The 24883-nt window shown below is 44.4% G+C and overlaps 1 protein-coding gene across 1 annotated transcript in view; it reads left to right on the forward strand.

Annotated features, from left to right (window-relative positions):
- Positions 1–24883, forward strand: part of LOC143926303 (cryptochrome-2-like) — a 109891-nt gene that overhangs the window by 28147 nt on the left and 56861 nt on the right. The window contains 3 exon segments of the mRNA XM_077450233.1: positions 929–1080; positions 17206–17408; positions 20381–20470. Of these exon segments, the coding sequence (XP_077306359.1) occupies positions 929–1080; positions 17206–17408; positions 20381–20470 (445 nt within the window).

Below are 24883 nucleotides of genomic sequence, written 5' to 3' on the forward strand. Positions count from 1 at the left end.
ATGTGATTGCTCCGTCAAATCATGTCATGACGCTGGTTCCTCTCTCCCCTCTCTCCCCTCTCTGTACTGATCTTTACAGTGGAGGGGAGAGATTGGATGGCAGCAGCGCTGTGTGCCAATACTCTGCCAATACTCTACCATACCCAGCCAATATTCTACCAATACTCTGCCATACCCAGCCATAATCAACCAATATTACAGTGGGGGAGATGACGTGGATATTACAGTGGGGACTATATGATGGTGTTATTTTCACAGGTTTTTGCAAATTCAATTATTATTTGCTGATCCTAAAAATGATCCGATCCGTGACTCTGATCCAAGGAATGATCCAATCCGTTAGTTTTTTGATCCATTGCACCCCTAATCTGCAACTTGTGGCAAGTGACAATCTGCAACTTGTGGCAAGTGACAATTCACAACTTGTGACTATCCATAACTTGTGGCAGGCAACGGTGGCTAGTGACACACTCAGGGCTCCCACTGATTCTGCAATATTGTGAGTTTAACTATTTCATTTTATTTAACAATGTAATATAAGAACAAATGCACTTAAATCATCCTGACACCATAACAACCATGGTGCCAGGATGATTGGCGCACCAATACCAGCCATTTCCCCGATAAATTCCCCTCAATTTTTTTTATTTTCTGGCAGTGCCCCTCCCAAGACTAGACTCTGGATCCACCCCTAATACAGACAGCTTTTACTGTTGTGGGTTTAGTAACACTTTAATTAGTAATAATAGAAGGTACTGAGAGATGAAAAGCATTGCCTTTCTTTTGCAATCCTTTGGATTATTGACTCCTAGGATGCCTGTGATTTGCCAAACTGCAGCATTATGCAGGGAGGGTCAGTGTTTAGACCGAGCTGCTGACTGCCAATTCCTCTATAATTCTGTTCATTAGTCTGTGTCTCTGTCTGCAGGTGTTTGATGAACTTCTGCTGGACGCGGATTTCAGCGTAAACGCAGGAAGTTGGATGTGGCTGTCGTGCAGCGCATTCTTCCAGCAGTTCTTCCACTGTTACTGCCCTGTGGGCTTCGGAAGACAGACGGATCCCAGCGGGGACTATGTCAGGTGTGTGGTGACACAAATATTTGTAAGGACTAAATTATTGTGCTTATGTTTTCAGGGGAGTGTATTGCTTCATTTTGGAGTAGGTTTTTCGGTGCCTATATTTGACACATGGTAAATGGGCAACAGAATTTTATTGCGCAACATTTTTTGACATCAGTACCACCATGATGGCGTCTATCCCAGTGAAAATAAAATGAGTTTATATAAACCAGAAGGTGAATAAAGAAATATATATAAATTACCACATAAACCACCTTGTAGCGCTCGACTTATAAAAAAATATATGCAACAAAATTTTTTCATTGATTGCAATACTGTGTTTTCCCAAAATCTATATAAATTCGCATATGCAAAATCACTTATAATCAAAAAGCGATAGGGATCCCATGAGGAAGTCTTGTGACGAAACATGTCGGCGGCGTGGCTATCTGGCAACTATCTTTTGACATACTAAGGATTACAGCTGAGGCGGAGGGAGGAGGTGACACAGGAGAGAGGACTGGAAGATTGTGGCGCTGGATTCAAACTCTATGCTTCGCTGTCAGGTACCAAACAGCAGTAAATAAGAGTTAGAGACAGTATTTGTGCCGCTAATCCTGCCAGTATCTAGTGTGACCACCAATGCCTTGGAGACAAGGGAGCTGTTGCTGAGGAGTGAAGTGATTTGTAAGTGCTTTCATTCAAGTTATGTTCATGTGAGTGCATCGAGATTAAAATATTTTTACAGTGTTACACTATGGAAAGTCTTTCTTTCTCTCTGAGGTATTTTTAGGGGGAATTCCAGTGATACCTTAAGGGAATTATACTGCAAGTGATTGCCGAACATCTACTGACATCATTAAAAAGATCTTAAACACTTATCTAGCTCAACACGAGAGTGATGAGCGCTGCAGCTGGTGAGTGCTCCAACGAGGGGGGTCACGAACACCAAGGGTGTGGTGAAGGCTTTCATTATATGGACACTGATTTTTCACACAAGGAAAAGTTTTTTTTCATTTTAGATTTTTTTCTTATGGACTATTTTGTTTCACATCTGTATTGTATTTTATCGCTTTTTGATTATAAGTGATTTTGCATATGCGAATTTATATAGATTTTGGGAAAACACAGTATTGCAATCAATGATAAAAAAATTTTGTTGCATATATTTTTTTTATAAGTCGAGCGCTACAAGGTGGTTTATGTGGTAATTTATATATATTTCTTTATTCACCTTCTGGTTTATGTACTCATATATTTAAGTAGCGGCTGGGGTAGGGTTGTGTGTGGCGCTGTGATGATACACAAAGTTGGCGAATTTTGAAGTGTGTATCCAGTTTGTACAAAATGAGTTTATAACCATGATGGTATTAAAGTTCAGATTAAGGTATGCATTTAGCAGTTGGGGTCACATTGAAGCAGACCTGAGGCCGCGTACACACGCGGGGACTGTTCGCTCAACTTTGTCCGCTGAACAGTGTTTCGGCGGACAGTCCGCTCGTGTGTGGGCTTTCAGCGGACAGTTTCAGCGAACAGTCTGCTGAACAAAGTTTTTCGGAATTTCCGAAAAACTGTCCGCTGAAACTTTGTTTGAGCGGACAGTCCCCTCGTGTGTAGGCTTGTTCGTCAAACTAAGTTCCGCGCATGCTCAGAAAGAATTTACACGCCGAAAGTTGTATTGCAGTGTATAGGACGTCGTTTTCTAGTCCCGTCGTACGTGCCGTTCACGTCATCGCGCACGGTTTCAGCGGACTGTTCGTTCGTCGTGTGTGGGCAAGTCCGTCCATGCTAATTTTGAGCGGACTGTCCGCTGAAACTCTTTGACGGACAAAGTTGAGCGAACAGTCCCCGCGTGGGTACGCGGCCTAAATCTGTACTGCATGTCCACTTGTTTGTACACCCCCCCCCCCTTCCATATCATATGATAAAGGGGAATTATGTTGTTGGAGGTTTAGTATGACATCATTTGAGCACATTGGCATTCTTGCTGTAATTGTTTTGGGTCTACGTTCCTTTTTTTCCTGCTTTGGACCTCCTAAGGTGGTCATATCAGACAGATAATTTACAGAGCATGATAGATCAGATCAATAAGTCTTTAGTTGTCACACACTATTGGGACTTCACACGAATAGGTGTGGTGTGCATGCCATGCTGGTACCTTTCCCATCTCTAATCCGAAAAGGGAACGGTACTTGAACAATGAGATTTCAGCATGCATTAGTGAGCTGTGCCCAAGCTTTATTCAGATCTCTTATATTACTTACCAGTGTCGGCCCATATATACAGTATCTCACAGAAGTAAGTACACCCCTCACATGTTTGTAAATATTTTATTCTATATTTTCATGTGACAACACTGAAGAAATGACACTTGTCTACAATGTAAAGTAGTGAGTGTACAGCTTGCATAACAGTGTAAATTTGCTGTCCCCTCAAAACAACTCAACACACAGCCATTAATGTCTAAACCACTGGCAACACAAGTGAGTACACCCCTAAGTGAAAATGTCCAAATTGGGCCCAATTAGCCATTTTCCCACCCCGGTGTCATGTGATTCATTAGCGTTACAAGGTCTCAGTTGTAAATGGGGAGCAGGTGTGTTAAACTTGGTGTTACCGCTCTCACTCGCTCATACTGGTCACTGGAAGTTCAACATGGCACCTCATGGCAAAGAACTCTCTGAGGATCTAAAAAAAAAGAATTGTTGCTCTACATAAAGATGGCCTAGGCTATAAGAAGATTGTCAAGACCCTGAAACTGAGCTGCAATATGGTGGGCAAGACCATACAGCGGTTTAATAGGACAGGTTCCACTCAGAGCAGGCCTCGCCATGGTCAACCAAAAAAGTTGAGTGCTCTTGCTCAGTGTCATATCCAGAGGTTGTTTTTGGAAATTAGACGTATGAGTGCTGCCAGCATTGCTGCAGAGGTTGAAGGGTTGGGGGGTCAGCCTGTCAGTGCTCAGACCATACGCCGCACACTGCATCAAATTGGTCTGCATTGCTTTCATCCCAGAAGGAAACCTCTTCTAAAGATGATGCACAAGAAAGCCCGCAAACAGTTTGCTGAAGACAAGCAGACTAAGGACATGGATTACTGGAACCATATCCTGTGGTCTGATGAGACCAAGATAAACTTATTTGGTTCAGATGGTGTCAAGGTGTGGCGGTAACCAAGTGAGGAGTACAAAGACAAGTGTGTGTTGCCTACAGTCAAGCATGGTGGTCGGAATGTCATGATCTGGGGCTGCATGAGTGCTTCCGGCAATGGGGAGCTACAGTTCATTGAGGGAACCATAAATAACAACATGTACTGTGACATACTGAAGCAGACCATGATCCCCTCCCTTCCGAGACTGGGCCACAGGGCAGTATTCCAACATGATTACGACCACTGCCTTGCTAAAGAAGTTGAGGGTAAAGGTGATGGACTGGCATAACATGTCTCCAGACCTAAACCTTATTGAGCATCTGTGGGGCCTCCTCAAATGGAAGCTGGAGGAGCACAAGGTCTCTAACATCCACCAGCTCTGTGATGTCATCATGGAGGAGGGGAAGAGGACTCCAGTGGCAACCTGTGGAGCTCTGGTGAACTCCATGCCCAAGAGAGGTTAAGGCAGTGCTGGAAAATAATGGTGGCCACACAAAATATTGATACTTTTGGCCCAATTTGGACATATTCACTTAGGGGTGTACTCACTTTCACACTGTTATACAAGCTGTACACTCACTACTTTACATTGTAGCAAAGTGTCATTTCTGCAGTGTTGTCACATGGAATGATAGAAGAAAATATTTACAAACATGTGAGGGGTGTACTTCCTTTTGTGAGATCCTGTAGCTCCTCTGTTTTTACAAGGAAGTTTACTTTAGTACTGTGTGTTCTGTGCAGGACCAATAGAATAGAATACAGATAGAAAAGGTCTTGGGGTTTAGATTAGGGATACATAAACCCCCTCTGCCATCATATATTTCAGCTTTACAATAAAAAATAAAAAAACTGTATGAAAAGGAAGTAGGTAAATATTCCTTTTACCCCTGCATGGGGTGATGTCGCGCTGCTTCTGTTGAAATCCTGGAGAATGTTAAAATCCCAAGCTCTCATGAAGGAATGCAGCAGCACAGTTGCACACTCCATGTATTCAAAAGCTATATGGGGTATGCCCAGGATATCTCCAGGACGCTGACGTCACACTGTGGTCAGACGCTGAGGATAAGGTAAGACTTAATAGCTTAAAGTACCTAATCTAATATTGCGGCCCGTGTTGGGTCCAGATTAAGGCCGCTGTTAGATGAACAATTTGCTGCCAATACATTTTCAGCCACAGAACTTCATGTTGTATTTTTCTATGGGAGTCACTCTGATGAAACCTAAACTAGTGTTTTGTTGCCATGTAGTTTTTTTTTTAGCCTTTTTGCAGAAAATGTTGGAACCCATGTCTAGTGATAAGGCTAAGTTTTAGGTGACTGTGTCATGTTTGAAGCTTTGCCCTTCATCATCATAATAATAATGAACTTTACTTGCATTATACTTGAATTCACTTGTTGGGAGTCACTTAGGCCCCTTTCACACTGGGGCGTCGGCAGTAAAGCAACGCTATTTTTAGAGGCGCTTTACCGTCATTTTAGCAGTCACTAGCAGGCCGGTTTTAACCCCCGCTAGCAGCCGAAAAAGGGTTAAAACAATTGCCGGCGGTATAGCCGCGCTGCCCCATTGATTTCAATGGGTAGGAGCAGTTTAGGATCGGTGAATAACACAGCTCCTTCACCGCTCCAAAGATGCGGCTAGCAGGACTTTTTTCACCGTCCTGCCAGCGCACTGCCCTCCGGCTTTCACACTGGAGTGAAAGGGGCCGTTTTTTTCAGTCACTATTTTTAGCGCTGTAGCGCCTGAAAACCGCCTCGGTGTGAAAGGGGCCTTGAGATCTTACCTGTATGACTGCACTGGGGCATCACTCTCTATACACCATAATAGGACTTGAAGTGTTCAGATGTATTTCACATGTTAAATGTGATAGTGCTGTGCTTGCCTTCAAAGAAACTGTTATTTATTAATTAAAGTGATTCCTGGCAAGTAAATCCAAAAGCAGTCCAAACTAATCCTCATAATGGTAGGTTAAAAGTGAACTCCAGGTAACCAGCTAAATACAACGAGGGGAAAAAAGTATTTGATCTCCTGCTGATTTTGTAAGTTTGCCCACTGACAAAGAAATGATCAGTCTATAATTTTAATGGTAGGTTAATTTAAACGGTGAGAGACGGAACTACAAAAATATCCAGAAAAATGCATTTCAAAAAAGTTATAAATTGATTTGCATTTTAACCACTTCAGCTCCGGACCAATAAACACCTTAAGGACCAGAGGTCTTTTTGCAATTTCGCACTGCGCTGCTTTAACTGGTAATTGCGCGGTCATGCAATATTGCACCCAAACGAAATTTGCGTCCTTTTCTTCCCACAAATAGAGCTTTCTTTTGATGGTATTTGATTGCCTCTGCGATTTTTTTTTTTTGCGCTATAAATGGAAAAAGAGCGAAAATTTTGAAAAAAAAAGATATTTTCTTCTTTTTGTTATAAGAAAAATCGAATAAACTAAATTTTAGTCATACATTGAGGGCAAAATTTATTCAGCCACATGTCTTTAGTAAAAAAAATGTCAATAAGCGTATATTTTTTGGTTTGCGCAAAAGTACATTTTCTGGAATTTACACAGCTTTTAATTTATGACTGCCGATCTCATTTCTTGAGGTGCTAAAATGGCAGGGCAGTACAAATCCCCCCCAAATGACCCCATTTTGGAAAGTAGACACCCCCAAGGAAATTGCTGATGGGTATGTTGAGCCCATTGAATATTTATTTTTTTTGTCCTAAGGGATTGAATAATGACAAAAAAAAAAATTTTTTTTACAAAAAGTTGTCACTAAATGATATATTGCTCACACATGCCATGGTTATATGTGGAATTGCACCCCAAAATATATTCCGCTACTTCTCCCGAGTATGAGGATACCACATGTGTGGGACTTTTTGGGAGTCTAGTCGCGCACGGCACCCCGAAAACCAATCACCACCTTCAGGATTTCTAAGGGTGCACATTTTTGATTTAACTCCTCACTACCTATCACAGTTTCGAAGGCCATAAAATGCCAAAATAGCACAAAACCCCCCCAAATGACCCCATTTTGGAAAGTAGACACCCCAAGCTATTTACTGAGAGGCATGTTGAGTCCATGGAATATTTTATATTTTGCCAAAAGTTGCGGGAATATTACAAACTTTTTTTTTTTTGCACAAAGTTGTCACTAAATGATATATTGCTCACACATGCTATGGGCAGAAGTCAAATTACACCCCAAAATAAATTCTGCTGCTTCTCCCGAGTACGGGGATACCACATGTGGGGGACTTTTTGGGAGCCTAGCCACGTACGGGACCCCGAAAACCAAGCACTGCCTTCCGGATTTGAATATAAAATGCTATAAAAAACAAACTAACCAGAGTCACCCGTAACACTTATACGGTGATCAGTGGTGAAAGGGTTAACTAGGGGCAATCAGGGGGTTCAAATTTTTATTAGGTAGTATATGGGGGTCCCTGGCGCTATATAAAAACCTGACGGGGAACCTAAATAACTAACTGGCTAACCAGCGTCACCAGTGACACTTATACGGTGATCGCTGGTGAAAGGGGGTGAAAAGGTTAACTAGCAGCAATCAGGGGGTTAAAACCATTATTGGGTAGTATATCGGGGTACCTAGCGCTATAAAAACCTGGCGGTGAACCTAAAAAAATAACTAGCTACCTAGCGACTGTAGCGACACTAATGCAGCGATCAGAAAAACGATCGCTTAGTGACACTGGCAAAAGGGGGTGAAAGGGTTAACTAGCGGCAATCAGGGGGTTAAAACCATTATTGGGTAGTATATCGGGGTACCTAGCGATATAAAAACCTGGCGGTGAACCTAAAAAAATAACTAGCTACCTAGCGACACATGCAGCGATCAGAAAAATGATCGCTTAGTGACACTGGCAAAAGGGGGTGAAAGGGTTAACTAGCGGCAATCAGGGGGTTAAAACCATTATTGGGTAGTATATCGGGGTACCTAGCGCTATAAAAACCTGGCGGTGAACCTAAAAAAATAACTAGCTACCTAGCGACTGTAGCGACACTAATGCAGCGATCAGAAAAACGATCGCTTAGTGACACTGGCAAAAGGGGGTGAAAGGGTTAACTAGCGGCAATCAGGGGGTTAAAAACATTATTGGGTAGTATATCGGGGTACCTAGCGATATAAAAACCTGGCGGTGAACCTAAAAAAATAACTAGCTACCTAGCGACACATGCAGCGATCAGAAAAATGATCGCTTAGTGACACTGGCAAAAGGGGGTGAAAGGGTTAACTCTAGGGGCAATCAGGGGGTTAAATCTTTATTGGGGGGTGATAGGGGGCTACCCTGGACCTAACACTAACTGTCCTGACAGTTTTTACTGTCACAACTGACACTGAATGCATTGATCAGTAAAGAAATGATCAATGCAATCAGTGACACTGTGACTGGGGGGGAGGGGGGGCGGGGGGGGATCGGGGGGGGGTTTGTGTGCCTGTGTGTACCTACATGTCAGTGTAGTGTTGGTGCACACTTACTTTTAGTCTTCTCCTCGTAGTCCGGTCAAAAAGACCGCCCCGAGGAGAATGACATCACTTCCTCCTTCCTGTGTAAACAATACACAGGGGAGGAAGCTTCTCATTGGCCAGGAGCGATCCAGAGGGGGTGGCCGAAAACCAACGGCCATCCCCTCATCACGGAGCGCTCCTGGACCGAATCGGACCGCCGTAAACAGCGGGAGGGGGTCCGATCGGACCCCCCACCCGCTGGAAGGCAATCACGTAGATGTACGTGATTGTGCCTGCCTGTGCCATTGTGCTGACGTACAATGGCAATACGGCGGTCCTGAAGTGGTTAATGAGTAAAATAAGTATTTGACCCCTTCGCAAAACATGACTTAGTACTTGGTGGCACAACTCTTGTTGGCAATCACAGAGGTCAGACATTTCTTGTAGTTGGCCACCAGGTTTGCACACATCTCAGGAGGGATTTTGTCCCACTGCTATTTGTAGATCCCCTCCAAGTCATTAAGGTTTTGAGGCTGATGTTTGGTAACGCGAACCTTCAGCTCCCTCCATATATTTTCTATGGGATTAAGGTCTGGAGAATGGCTGAGCCACTCCAGGACCTTAATGCGCTTCTTCTTGAGCCATTATTTTGTTGCCTTGGCCGTGTGTTTTGGGTCATTGTCGTCATACTGGAATACCCGTCCATGACCCATTTTCAATGCCCTGGCTGAGGGAAGGAGGTTCTCCCCCAAGATTTGGCGGTACAGGGCCCCGTCCATTGTCCCTTTGATGCAGTGAAGTTGTCCTGTCCCCTTAGCAGAAAAACAACCCCAAAGCATAATGTTTCCACCTCCATGTTTGACGGTGGGGATGGTGTTCTTGGGGTCATAGGCAGCATTCCTCCTATTCCAAACACGGCGAGTTGATTTGATGCCAAAGAACTCAATTTTGGTCTCATCTGACCTCAACACTTTCACCCAGTTCTCCTCTGAATTATTCAGATGTTCATTAGCAAAATTCCGACGGGCCTGTACACTGTCACCCTCTCACCAAGCTGCTTGGCGATGGTCTTGTAGTCCCTTCCAACCTTGTGTAGGTCTACAATCTTGTCCTAGACATCCTTGGACAGCTCTTTGGTCTTGGCCATGGTGGAGAGATTGGAATCTGATTGCTTCTGTGGACAGGTGACCTTTATACAGGTAACAAGCTGATATTAGGAGCACCCCCCTTTAACCACTTGCTTACTGGGCACTTAAACCCCCCTCAGTCCCAGACCAATTTTCAGCTTTCAGCGCTGATGCACTTTGAATGACAATTGCGCGGGCATACAACACTGTACCCAAATTAAATTTTTTATCATTTTTTTCCCACAAATAGAGCTTTCTTTTGGTGGTATTTAGTTACAGCTGGGAGTTTTATTTTTTGCTAAACAAACAAAAAAAGATGCAAAAAAAAAAAATCATGTTTTAATAGTTTTGTTTATAAAATTTTGCAAACGGATCATTTTTCTCCTTCATTGAAGTGCGCTGATTAGGCGGCACTGATAGGTTGCACTGGTGGGCACTGATGGGCTGCACTGGTGGGCACTGATGGGCTGCATTGGTGGGCACTGATAGGCACAGATAAGGCGGCAAAGATGGGCACAGATAAGATGGCACGGATGGGTGGCACGGATGGGCACTGGTAGGTACCACTGATAGATGGGACTGATGGGCACTGATAGGTGGCACTGATAGGTGGCACTGCTGGGCACTGGTAGATGACACTGATGGGCACGGATATGTGGCACTGGGGTGCAGCACCTTTGAGGCAGATTGTGGGTGGCACTGCTGGGTGGCACTGTGGGCACTGCTGGGTGGCACTGATGGGGGGCACTTTTAATAAGTGTGGCACTGCAGGGGGCAGGTGGGCACTGGCAGGGGGCAGGTGGGCGCTAGCAGGGCTGGCCGTGATCGGGACTGATGTTCCGATCACGGCCGCCGATGATCGGCTTTTTTTTTTTTCTCCTCGCTGTCAGCGCGAGGAGGAATAATAGCCGATTACCGGCTCCGTTATATCACATGATCAGCTGTCATTGACTGACAGCTGATCACGTGATAAGGGGTCTGGATCGACCCCTTGCACGGATCGGTGATCAGGCGAGTCTCATGGACTCGCCGATCACAGAGCGCGCCGCGTGCGCCCCTCAGGGGGTGCGCAGGCCGCTCGTACACGGGACTACGTCTATTGACGTCGTCCCGGAAAAGGAGATCCGCGCTGTAGTCGTCATTTGGCTATAGCGCGGATCTCAAGTGGTTAAGAGAGTGATCCTAATCTCAGCTCATTACCTGTATAGAAGACACCAGGGAGCCATAAATCTTGCTGATAGGGGATCAAATACTTATTTCACTCATTAAAATGCAAATCAATGTATAACTTTTTTGAACTGTGTTTTTCTGGATATTTTCGTCCTGTCTCTCACTGTTAAAATAAACCTACCATTAAAATTATAGACTGATCATTTCTTTGTCAGTGGGCAAATGTACAAAATCAGCAGGGGATCGAATACTTTTTTTCCCTCACTGTACAATAGCATAATACATATAAGGAAGCTGTTTTACCAGCCAAAGGATTTGTGTTTGTCCATCCAGTCTTGGAATTTACCCAGCCTTACCATACAGCACTGTTCTATCTTTATCTTGCAGTACAAGACATAGAAAAGTATTCATACCCCATGAGCTATAGGCTCGTACCTTCAGGTAATTGGACACTGGCAAGCTTTTGAGGACATGTCTCCTGGTTGGCCCCTCCCTCATACAAATAGCTCTACCCCTTCTTAGCCTAAACAAATTCTTTATAGTTTTATCTTCAAATTCTTATAAAAAAAAACCCACCTTACTGTCTTTTAATTCCAATTTAGCGCTAAAATGCAACCACTCAGAGCGGGGTCTCCGGATGATGATCAGGTGTACAGTGGTGTGAAAAAGTGTTTGCCCCCTTCCTCATTTCCTGTTCCTTTGCATGTTTGTCACACTTAAATGTTTCGGAACATCAAACCAATTTAAACAATAGTCAAGGACAACACAAGTAAACACAAAATGCAATTTGTAAATGAAGGTGTTTATTATTAAAGGTGAAAAAAAATCCAAACCATCATGGCCCTGTGTGAAAAAGTGATTGCCCCCTTGTTAAAACATACTATAACTGTGGTTGTCCACACCTGAGTTCAATTTCTCTAGCCACACCCAGGCCTGATTATTGCCACACCTGTTTACAATCAAGGCATCACTTAAATAGGAGCTGCTTGACACAGTAAGGTCCACCAGAAGATCCTTAAAAGCTACACATCATGCCGAGACCCAAAGAAATTCAGGAACAATTGAGAAAGAAAGTAATTGAGATCTATCAGTCTGGAAAGGGTTATAAAGCCATTTTCAAAGCTTTGGGAATCCAGCGAACCACAGTGAGAGCCATTATCCACAAATGGCGAAGACATGGAACAGTGGTGAACCTTCCCAGGAGTGTCCGGCCGCCCAAAATTACCCCAAGAGCGCAGCGACGACTCATCCAAGAGGTCACAAAAGACCCCACAACAACGTCCAAGGAACTGCAGGCCTCACTTGCCTCAGTTAAGGTCAGCGTTCATGCCTCCACCATCAGGAAAAGACTGGGCAAAAATGGCCTGCATGGCAGAGTTCCAAGGAGAAAACCACTGCTGAGCAAAAAGAACATCAAAGCTCGTCTCAATTTCTCCACAACACATCTTGATGATCCCCAAGACTTTTGGGACAACATTCTGTGGACCGATGAGACAAAAGTGGAACTCTTTGGAAGGTGTGTGTCCAAGTATATCTGGCGTAGAAGGAACACTGCATTTCAGAAAAAGAACATTATACCAACAGTAAAATATGGTGGTGGTAGTGTGATGGTCTGGGGCTGTTTTGCTGCTTCAGGACCTGGAAGACTTGCCGTGATAAAAGGAACTATGAATTCTGCTGTCTACCAAGAGATCCTGAAGGAGAATGTCCGACCATCTGTTTGTGTACTCAAGCTGAAACGAACTTGGGTTCTGCAGCAGGACAATGATCCTAAACACACCAGCAAGTCCACCACCGAATGGCTGAAGAAAAACAAAATGAAGACTTTGGAGTGGCCTAGCCAAAGTCTTGACCTGAATCCTATTGAGATGTTGTGGTATGACCTTAAAAAGGCCGTTCATGCTCGAAAACCCTCTAATGTAACTGAATTAGGACAATTATGCAAAGATGAGTGGGCCAAAATTCCTCCAGGACGCTGTAAAAGCCTCATTGCACGTTATCGCAAACGCTTGGTTGCAGTTGTTGCTGCTAAGGGTGGCCCAACCAGTTATTAGGTTTAGGGGGCAATCACTTTTTCACACAGGGCCATGATGGTTTGGATTTTTTTTCACCTTTAATAATAAACACCTTCATTTACAAATTTCATTTTGTGTTTACTTGTGTTGTCCTTGACTATTGTTTAAATTGGTTTGATGTTCCGAAACACTTAAGTGTGACAAACATGCAAAGGAACAGGAAATGAGGAAGGGGGCAAACACTTTTTCACACCAGTGTACATCACACCACAGGTAGCACATTTTGCTGGCAATTCCTTCCCATTTATAAAGGGCTCAGGTGCTTCCTCCCACCCTTTATGCTGCAAAGATTCTGCAGATAGAAAGTTTGAGATGCTCTTAAAGACTCTCTTTACTTTTGCAGGTCCAGAATGACAACCAGCGAATGCTGCAATTTCAGTATGTCAAACTGCAGCTAACTGGGGCAATGAATAACCTTGTTTTCCAGGATTGTGCATTAAAAGAGGAATTCCCTTCTGCTCTGCTCTTTTGTGTGGATGCCCCAAACCTGTCCTGAGACCAATTTCCAGAAAGGCTCTAATTTCCATTCACATGCACAGAATCTTGTGGCAAAAAGTCTGGACAGCTGAAGCTGTCTGTTAAAAGGAGAGGCACTTGACCAATTCATCAAAGATGTCACCAGAGGGAAGGTTTTACCCTCTCAGCGAAAGATCCCAAAATCCTCTCTACCTTCTCAAACCTCAGAGCACCTAACTGATTTATGCAGACTTCAACTTCCAACCCGAAGTTTAGCCCTTCCCTTTTGTCACAAGACTTGGGCCACAAGCCCAGAAAGTCTTCCCTGAAGCCCTCTTCCCAATGAAGGGGCACCCTCACTCAGAAGTGGAGGACGTCTGGTGCTTGGCCTTTCTCTGGGTCCCAGACCTGTGGTGATCAGGCCTTCTCTCCAGTGCAAGTTTGTTGGCGGAAAATGGTGATTCTTGTTGCATAGAATCAGCCCAGAAGAACCTGGTACACAGACATATTTAGACTTCTAGCAGACAATCCTTAACCTCTTCCCAACAGACAAGATCTGCTATCTTAAGGCCTTCTTATCCAACCTGCTGCATGGTAACTGTCTTTAACAGAACAGCTGTTAAAGCCCAGGTCTTAGTAAACAGAGGGGTGGCTGAGTTTGATATTCCTACCTTGCTAAAAGCAAGAAAAGCTGCTTCCAAGTTGATCTACTATCATATCCCGAAATCCTTCTTTGAATGGTGTGAACACAGATGCTTTAGCCCCAGAGATTACACTGTGCCTCAATTTCCGGCCTTCCTAAAATCAGGTCTTGAAGTGGAAGCAAAGGCTACATATAACAATATTTAAAACCATTGCTCCCCAACCATCTTCAGCTTCCAATAGTGCTGTAAAAAAAAAAAAACCTGTGTAAATACCTTTCTAATCCACCCTGTTCTGATCACGTGATGCAGAAGATTTTGCTTTCCTGTGTCATGGAGTGACTGCTGCAGGGGAGACAATGGAAGCTGATGGGTGATGTCATAGTTCCTGGAATTCTCTGTGACTTGCAGAGACTCCCCTTAGATATTCCCTTAGATGACGTTACCTGCAGAATAGCCTTTTTGGTTGCTGTCAGACATGTCTTTGAGTTGGTGGCTCTCCTGTAAGGAGCCGTTCCTCATCCGTTTACAAATACAAGGTTGCCTAACACCCAAGACCATCCTTTCTTCTCAAAGTGACATCAGTCTTGCACCTAACAAGGTCATAGTCCTACTATCTCTGCTCCACAACATTCAAAGGAAACCTCTCTTCGTTGTCTGGGCATTGTTAAAGCCAATAGTCACCTCAAAGCTACAGCTTTAAGCAAGCAGACTAATTCCCTGTTTGTCCTGTCCTCAGGACCTCGCAAGGGTCACCCCTGCTTCCAAGTCCACCATTGCAAGATGGATGAGAAATTTGATTGCTCAAACTTACACTCAAGGACACATTGTGTTGTGTACTTGGTCCTCTGTTCATACTTTTTTCCAAGTTCTACCAGTCAGATATCCATTCTTCTGCAGATGCATCCTTTGGCTGCAAGGATCTTCCAGCGGCACTCTGAAGATGAGTATTGTTTATCCTTGTTATTGGGCCTGCTGGCACAGTTCTGTTTGCCCAGTTGTTGCCCATCCTTCTTGTTCATTGCTTGGGGAGATCCCAGAGTGTATGAATACTTTGTCTGTGTCCTGTACTTTGATTTAAGATGAGAGACATTTTGACTTGCCTGTAAATGCCATATCTTGGAGAACGTTACGGGACAACCTCTCCTCCATTCCTTGGTTACGCGACATTGCTTGCTATAAAATTGAGGAGCCACGGAGTGGGGTAGGGTTGTAGGGGAGGTGTCCAGGGGGCCTGTCCTTGGAAGGTTGCCAGTGTCCAATCACCTGAAGGTACAAGACTGTATCCCAAGTTCTGATGTCAATATTTTGTCGGTGTACTCTACTGTACGCCAAGATATGGAATTTATAGGCAAGTTAAAATTCCTCTTTTTCTATATTGCAGTTAGAGGTTGTAACCCTAAGAAAAAAAAATATCCTGTTTCTGTTATAGCAGGTTAAACAGCACAGTGCTTGTTCTGTCTTATCTGTTACTTTCTATGCTGTAAAAAACTTGGTTGATCCAACCTGTTCCTATGTCCCCCTATGTAAACTGACCACGGTAATCATGGCTGCTGCTCCATAACACCGTGGTCAGTTTATGTGCCTCCACCTTCCTGCTGTTCTCCTCTTTTCCCCTCCCTCCTGGCCTGTTAGCTCCTGTATGTGAACGGTCTCCAAACTTGCCCTGCACCTCCCCTCCTGGTGCTATTCGTAGCTAGCAGTAAAGTAATAGAAGGGTTACTGCAAGTCCCTCTGTTTTACCAAGCCATATTACACAGTGTAGATGTTTGTATAAAATTATGCTTCTAAATACCTTTTTTGCAGATCATTTCTGTTCGGTCACATGACCTCCGGCTGATCTCCTCCCCCAACGTAAGTGCTACAGCGGGAGGGGCAGAGCAGACATCACAGCGGTCACGTGACCTCCCAGCTGACGTCAGAGGGGGTACTCAGCCCCTCCTGCTGTCGCCCTTAGATTGGGGAAGGAAAGCAGCCAGGGGTCATGTGACCGAACAAAAACGATCTGCAATAAGGTATTTTAGAGGCATAATTCTTATACAAACATTTACGCTGTGTAGTATGGCTTAGTAAAACAGATTAATCTGGCAGTGCTCTTTCTTTGACTTTACCACAACTTTAAATAAAACTTTGAGGTTTTGTCTCCCCTCCAAACCATGACTTGACCGTGAAAGGAGAAGCTGATGAGCCCATCTCTTTCGCTCTGCCTCCTATTAGCATGTCACCTCTTAGCATTGAACACTGCAGCACAACTAACTGGCTCCCTGAGCTGCATCTCCCTCTCCCAGTCCGAGCTCTGCTGTACAGGGGACTGCAGGAGACGAATATCAAGTTAAAGGCCAAGTTCGCCTTTTGTAAAAAATAAATGCATATCTTATTGCAGGTAAAAAAACAAAACAAAAAAAACGTGCATTTATTTTTTTTTTTCTCTGCAACCTGTAAAGCATTGCACCTGTGATCAGCAGATTGTGGGAGCAATGCCAGGATCCTGCAGACTGTGTCAGCTGTCTGCCCATACCTCTCAGTGTTTGTTAATTTTGGGCTTGAATGATGACTATGATGGGGACATTAGATTGTAATATGCTCTGATGCGGGGGACCTTTGTTAATGCATCTGTGTGATCTGTTAGTGGACAACCTTGACTCTCCAACTCTGCTCCTGGGGGGTCATGCCTTTTGGCTATCGGGACCTGTAGTCCCACATGGTTGGCTGTGTTAAGTCTATGAATATCTTGGCCTTAATATGTGTATGTGTATGTCAATGTTGTATGTGTTTGTAAGCATGTCAGGACCTTACGGGGTAAAGGACCACGCCAAAGAAAAAAAAGCCGCAGATTGACTCTGGTGGCAAGAAAGCGCCCTGAGGCGATTCAGTTTGCATAGGTAGCGCTATACAAGTCACTCACTCAATATATTGACATTTTATAAATACAGAAGGTAATGGGTAATGTTTTTTTTTGTGTGATTGAGAGATATATGTGTGTGTGTGTGTGTGTGTGTGTGTGTGTGTGTATGTTTGTTTGGGTACATTTCTTAAATGGTTTACCTCTTTTTGTCTTGTAGACGGTACCTGCCGGTGGTCAAAGGCTATCCTTCCCGTTACATATATGAGCCATGGAACGCCCCGGAATCTGTGCAGAAGGAAGCCAAGTGCATTGTGGGTGTCGATTACCCCAAACCCGTTGTCAACCATGCTGAAGCCAGCAGATTGAACATAGAACGCATGAAACAGACCTATCAGCAGCTGTCTCGCTATCGAGGGCTCTGTGAGTATCCAGCGCCTGTTATCCTTTCTCGAAAGTGTCCTAAAATCCTTCCAACTCAAAATGAAGTTTGGTCTTTCAGCATGGGTTTTGGCAGTCTGTCAAACTGTGTATGGTCATCTTATGGACTTCTCAGCTGCATAAACGACATTGTATGGAGTAAGTCCGAATGAAGCCCTAATCAGGGAAATCATTGTTCTGTACTCCAGCTGAGGCAGCCAAAAAAGTGGGGAATGATACCAGGCCTTCCTCCTTCATTTCTTCGCATAAACTCTCAGTACTTTGCATGCTTACTAATGTAGTATGCAGTAGGGCTGCAACTAACGATTATTTTCATGATCGATTTGTTAGCCGATTATTATTTAGATGTTATAATAACCTTAAAGTGTGTGTATAATTTAGTTAATATGTAAAGTTTAAAAAAAAAAGCAATTTATTCAGAAATTCAGTGGTAAATATAAATAAGCAAATATATGGTTAGAGAACAAAAGCTCTAATCCACTCTGAAAATAACAGACAGAAAATATATAATGTATATACTATTAGAGGTTGAATCTGGTAAATATGAAACTCAGATCACATTTTTTTTGTTTAAAGAAAAAAAATTTAAAGACTGTTTTGCCAATTTCAGACAGAACTGTAATATATTATATACTGGCCATACAAAAATATTGGGGGTTATTTACGAAAAGGCAAATCCACTTTGCACTACAAGTGCATTTGGAAGTGCAGTCGCTGTAGATCCAAGGGGGACATGCAAGGAAAATAAAAACAGCATTTTAGCTTGCACATGATTGGATGATAAAATCAGCAGAGCTTCCCCTCATTTCAGATCTACCCCTCAGATCTACAGCAACTGCACTTCCAAGTGGGAAGTGGGTTTACCTTTCATAAATAACCCCCAATGTCTTCCTTCAAAAAAACAAATAGAATTTTAAGAACGTTCGTTTTGATTTTCTAATAGTTAGTGGGGCCAAATCGACGTTCGTTTTAGACCACAGTGATGGGAAATGTTTGAAGGAGCAGAATAGAAAACTTCTTGATCAGAGGAATTTTCAGACAGTGTATGCGTTTTCGTTCAGAAATTACATTCTTTTTAAAACCAAATGTTAAAAACAAGTAAAATTTTCAAACAGTCTTTCATTCAGCAAATGTACAAAGATTTTTCGTCTGAATATTCTCGTCAGAAAATAGATATGTATATGGCCAGCATAAGGCTCGGTTCACACATTATGCCGTTTGCTTTTGATGCATTTCTGCAGTGCTTTTTGCTGTGCATTTTGTATTTTTGCACACCCAATTTTGCTGCGATTTGCATTTTGCTTTTTATGCTTTTTTATTTGGCCACTTTGTTGTTGGGCAGATTAGGAAAATCGCTGAAAAAACACACTATATGCTTTTCTGAAGCTATTCCATTGAAGTCTATTGAACCAAAAAAAGAACCGTTTTATGTTGAAAAGAAGTCTTGAGCTTTTTCAAAGTGGCTGAAAAAAGCGTAGCTGTGAATGTGTCCCATAGGAAATTGTTACATGAACTGTAGTGCGTTTCTGCAAAAAGCACCAAAAAAACACATAGGTGTGAACCAGACCTAAGACGTTTATTAGCAGCAGCATGCTTTGTATCGCCTGTCATAATGGGGTTCAACTAAAAGTAGCCCTTTATAGTACAAAAAGAGCAGATAATCGCTTCTATAAGGAGTTAATTTATACTGTAAAGTAATATATATTACTTGTACATATAGAAAATAATAAATACACCCAGAAGTGGGATATATGGGCATTTTAACTAGGAGTCAGATATGAAGCTATATGAAGGGTGGAAGGGAAATCTAAATCTTTTATATTACAGTATATTATAGTAGTACTAAAAGCTGAGACTTTTTTTTTTTTTTTTTTTGGATATGATCATTTTAAATATAATGCACAATACTGGGAGACGTTTACTTTAAAGCAGCCAAACCCAAAAATGCAACTTGCGCTTTAAGGGAAGGTGAACCCCTGACATGCCACGTTTGGCATGTCATTTTTTTGGGAGGGGTGGGACCCTCTTTTTAGAGGGTTCCAGCTCCCACTTTCTCCTGGCGCACCTGCGGTGCCAGAAGGAAGATCACCTCTCCCCTCTCCCTCCCTGCAATCTTCTGGGGCACGTCACAGGTCCCAGATGATTGCCTGGCTAGTCGCAGCACAGCCAGGCACCCTCTGTGACAATGCCGGCGCCGCAGAGAGGAGGGGGAGACCAGCAGGGCTTCGTTCCCACGCATCGCTGGACCCTGGGACAGGTAAGTGTCCGATTATTAAAAATCAGCAGCTGCAGTATTTGTAGCTGCTGACTTTTTAATTTTTTTTTTTTAATTGGAACGCTGCTTTAAATGTAATTGTAATGCCTTCTATTACCTCCAGTCTATCAGCCTCCACCTTCTCTGGGTTCAGATGCTCATCTTTCCTGCACAGGGTCTTTATAGTGATTTTATTTTTTAAACAACAAATATCTTCTACTTACCTGTGTTGTGTAATGGTTTTGCACAGAGCAGCCCTGATTCTTCTCTTTTGGGGTCCCCCACTGACGCTTCTGGCTCCTCCTGCATTCAGAGTGCCCCCTATAACAAGCTGCAAAGTGTAATATAGAGTGCCGCTATAGCAAGTTAAAACAACTTCTTCTGCCTTTAGAACCACTCACTTCCTGCCCAGGACTACATGTCCCATGAGGCATTGCTCCTCACACATTCGCAAGTTCTCAGGCACTTACTGACATGTATGGACGGTGTAATGAGCTGTATGTGTGCTGCACTGTATTTCCTGATATGTAAACACATAATGCATTCTGTACGCAGACAAACTAATCGGCTGGCCGATTAATCGATTAAGAAAATTGTTGTCAACTATTTTCATAATCGATTAGTTGCCGATTAATCGATTAGTTGTTTCGGCCCTAGTATGCATTATCAATTTTTAAGAGAAATTGTTTTGCTTATTTAGGTATTTTGGCCTCTGTGCCATCCTCTGTGGAAGATCTCAGTGGTCCTATGGCAGATCCAGCTTCCTCTCAGCAGGGATCCTCTGATCCAGGTGAGACATCCCAAAACTTTTAGCACCCCAGTGAGATTATCAACATGGCTCAGAAACTGAAAGCACTTTGACAGTCTCATAATTTTAAGGGACGAATCAAAATGTAAAGCGCTTATCAAACCGATTATAACAAAACCAATTCAGTGGTATACTGAACAGGCCAAAAGAGAGCAAATAAGAGATGTTCATTGTTAATGTTTTTATATACTTTTAATGAGAGGTTTCTTTTTAAAGCTGAAATCCTGGGGAAAACAATGTTTTGGTATAGGCATGCTCTGCGTTTATCCCCATTCCTACAACCCACCTTCAATTCTGGTAATGGTACTCGCCCATCTGATGGGTGACCTGTAGAAAAAATGGATGATGACGTTCTACCCTTCTTCGGCAGCCAATTAATGCACAGAAAGAGAAAAGCACAATAAAAAGTGATCTTTGTGCTCACAAGCGTTAAAGTAATATTAAAGGCACTTTTTTGCAGCCCTGATTCTCCTCTTCTAGGGTCCCCCACCAGCGCTCATTGCTGGAGGAAGATCTATCTCGGGCTGCAGACAGAAGGCTTTTTACCTTCATGCATAGAACGCATGAAGGTAAAAAAAACCTTGAGCCTTTAGAACCACTTTAAAGCTTCGATTGGCTTAGAGCAGAGGTCTCCAAACTTTCTAAACAAAGGGCCAGTTTAATATCCTCCAGACTTTAGGAGGGCTGAATTGTGGTCATCAGGATTTAAAAAAAACTATCCTGGCATCAGTGGGAGTAAACAATGCATCTTTGGTAGTAGGGGGTGAAATAGCATCCTATTGCTGCTGTCAGTGGGCTGAATAGTGCCCCATCATTGGTGTCAGTTTGAGGTATAGAGCAATATCATTGATTTCAATGGTAGGAATAGTGCCCCATTATTGGTATCAGAGGGAGGAATAGTGTCATGTATCAGTGGAAGGAAAAGTTCCCCAAGGGCCGGATAAAGGCGAGCAAAGGGCTGCAGTTTGGAGACCCCTGGCTTAGAGTTCTGCCCCTCCCTCCCCTGCCAGTCTGAGCGCTGCTGTGCAGGACAGGTTCAGACACATGCACTGATCAGCCACCATAACTCGTTGAGGCATAGACACAATTACACATACCAAACTAGTATTTCTTTTAGATAATTTATAGCCAATTGTTTTTACATTTTAAATACTATAGGGAATGGTTAAGACCAGGGGCGGACTGACAACTCATGGGTCCCCCGGGCAATAGAAGCTCATGGGGCCCCTTGGGTGCCACACTCAAGCCACACACACACCTGCACAGGGAGACTTGGGGTGGAGAAAGCACACGGGGACACGGCGGGGGGGGGGGAGCACACAGGGGGAAACTGGAGGGAGAATGCGCGCACACACACAGGGGGACACTCACACGGGGACACACACGCACACAGGGGGACACGCACACGGGGACACACACGCACACGGGGGACCCTCACATGGGGACACACACGCACACAGGGGGACACTCACACGGGGACACACGCACACAGGGGGACACACACGCACACAGGGGGACACTCACACGGGGACACACACGCACACAGGGGGACACTCACACGGGGACACTCACACGGGGACACACACGCACACAGGGGGACACTCACACGGGGACACACACGCACACAGGGGGACACGCACACTGGGGGACACGCACACTGGGGGACACACACGCACACAGGGGGACACACACGCACACAGGGGGACACTCACACGGGGACACACGCACACAGGGGGACACTCACATGGGGACACACACGCACACAGGGGGACACTCTCACACGGGGACACACACGCACACAGGGGGACACTCACACGGGGACACACACGCACACAGGGGGACACTCACACGGGGACACACACGCACACAGGGGGACACGCACGCTGGGGGACACTCAGACGGGGACACGCACACGGGGACACACATGCACACAGGGGGTTACTCACATGGGGACACACACAGGGGGACACACACAGAGACACACACAGGGGGAGAAACACATACACACAGGGACACACACACACACAGGGACACACAGGGGGAGAAACGCATACACACAGTAGGTTGTGTGTGACTGATTAGCAGACTGTACGTCAGTCCCTATACTGCTGAAGGACTGCTGCAGTATAGGGCAGCGGTCAGCAGTGGTGCACCTCAACCCTATCTATTGTGGACCGATACCGGTCCTTACAGAACAGCAGACTGTACCTCACTCAACCCTATGTACTGTAGCACCCTTCACCAAGTTACCAATCCTTATAAGGACCTTTGTGGACCAAGTAGGTTGTGTGTGACTGATTAGCAGACTGTATGTCAGTCCCTATACTGCTGAAGGACTGCTGCAGTATAGGGCAGCGGTCAGCAGTGGTGCACCTCAACCCTATCTATTGTGGACCGATACCGGTCCTTACAGAACAGCAGACTGTACCTCACTCAACCCTATGTACTGTAGCACCCTTCACCAAGTTACCAGTCCTTATAAGGACCTTTGTGGACCAAGTAGGTTGTGTGTGACTGATTAGCAGACTGTACGTCAGTCCATATACTGCTAAAGGACTGCTGCAGTATAGGGCAGCGGTCAGCAGTGGTGCACCTCAACCCTATCTATTGTGGACCGATACCAGTCCTTACAGAACGGCAGACTGTACCGCACTCAACCCTATGTACTGTAGCACCCTACACAGACCAAGTTACCAGTCCTGATAAAGAGCTTTGTGGAACAAGTGAGTTGTGAATGATTAGCAGACTGCAGCAGAAGGGCAGCAGTCAAGTATAATATTCTTTCTATATTTGGAAGAGAGAATATTATACGTGTACAAGCCTATTACCATACCACTGATACCAGTCCTGAAAAGAACCTTTGTGGAACTAATAGTAACAGCAACTGTTTAAACTGACCCTCACTGCCTGACACACTGCTTCCTTCCTGTCCCTATACAAACTGGCAAAACAGAGGAGACTGGAACAATTACTGGTTACTCGAATAGCACTTTTGTGGACCTGATAGTAACAGCTAATGATGATGATGATGACTAATCTGGCTGTCCCTAAAATAGCAGCACACAGCGCTCTGTCCCTTTATCTAAACTGATAAAAGACACTCAGGCTGCTGCAACAATCAGTAGCACAGCAAACCTATATACACCTAACACCTATACCAGTCCTGAAAAGAACTTTTGTGTACCAAATAGCTAGCGTTTTATCTGTCCCTACTCCAAACAGCAACCTTTCCCTATAGTGACAGAAGAAAGAATGTAAAATGGCCGCCGGATCGGGTGTATTTATAAGTTAGGGGGAATGTCCAAGTGTCCATGTGCCGTCATGTCTCAATTGGCTGTCCTGTACCCCATGATGGATGTGTCATCAGGTCAAAGTTCCTTTACACAGTAAAAACACGGAAGTCCGCCGGGCGAACAACGCCAATAGTCCGCCGAAATGGCGGACCGCGAACAGCCGAAATTCGCCGCGAAACGACCGCCGGGCGAACTGTTCGGCCATCCCTATCGACAACTACAAGCATTCTTTTTTTATATGTGAAATTCTGAAAATACAGGAATCTTGAGATAATGGAGGTGAGGGAAGGTCAGGGTAGGCAAAGAAGAGGGTGCAGGAGATGATCACCAGCACCAGCACCGTGACATAACACCTGTATGAGGTGAATCTGGGATCGACAACTACAAGCATTCTTTTTTTATATGTGAAATTCTGAAAATTCAGGAATCTTGAGATAATGGAGGCGAGGGAAGGTCAGGGTAGGCAAAGAAGAGGGTGCAGGAGATGATCACCAGCACCAGCACCGTGATATAGAGCACTGACACCTGCACCGTGATAGTGATCTGACACCAGCACCGTGACATAACACATGTATGAGGTGAATCTGAGATCGACAACTACAAGCATTCTTTTTTTATATGTGAAATTCTGATAATTCAGGAATCTTGAGATAATGGAAGTGAGGGAAGGTCAGGGTAGGCAAAGAAGAGGGTGCAGGAGATGATCACCAGCAGCAGCACCGTGATATAGAGCACTGACACCTGCACCGTGATAGAGTGATCTGACACCAGCACCGTGATAGAGAGCACTGACATCAGCAGCGTGACATAAAGCACTGACACTAGCACCGTGATATACAGCACTGACACCAGCACCGTGATATACAGCACTGACACCTGCACCGTAAGCAGTCCCAGGCAGGGCCTGACTGGCCTTTCGGGATACCGGGAGATTTCCCGGTAGGCCGCCTGCCCTGGGGCCGTTTTGCGGCTGCACTGCTACACTCTCCTTCTCATGTGTATCACAGAGCTAGCTGGCTGGTTGGCTCTGTGTTTGTTGGCCGTGCTATAACACGGCCCCACCCCCCTAGACCTGCTTGTGTGATAGGCGGAATATTGATTC

Source organism: Lithobates pipiens, unplaced genomic scaffold (genome assembly GCF_037356315.1).
Source record: "Lithobates pipiens isolate NorthernLeopardFrog02 unplaced genomic scaffold, aLitPip1_a1.2 Scaffold_10, whole genome shotgun sequence".
Lineage (NCBI taxonomy): Eukaryota > Metazoa > Chordata > Amphibia > Anura > Ranidae > Lithobates > Lithobates pipiens.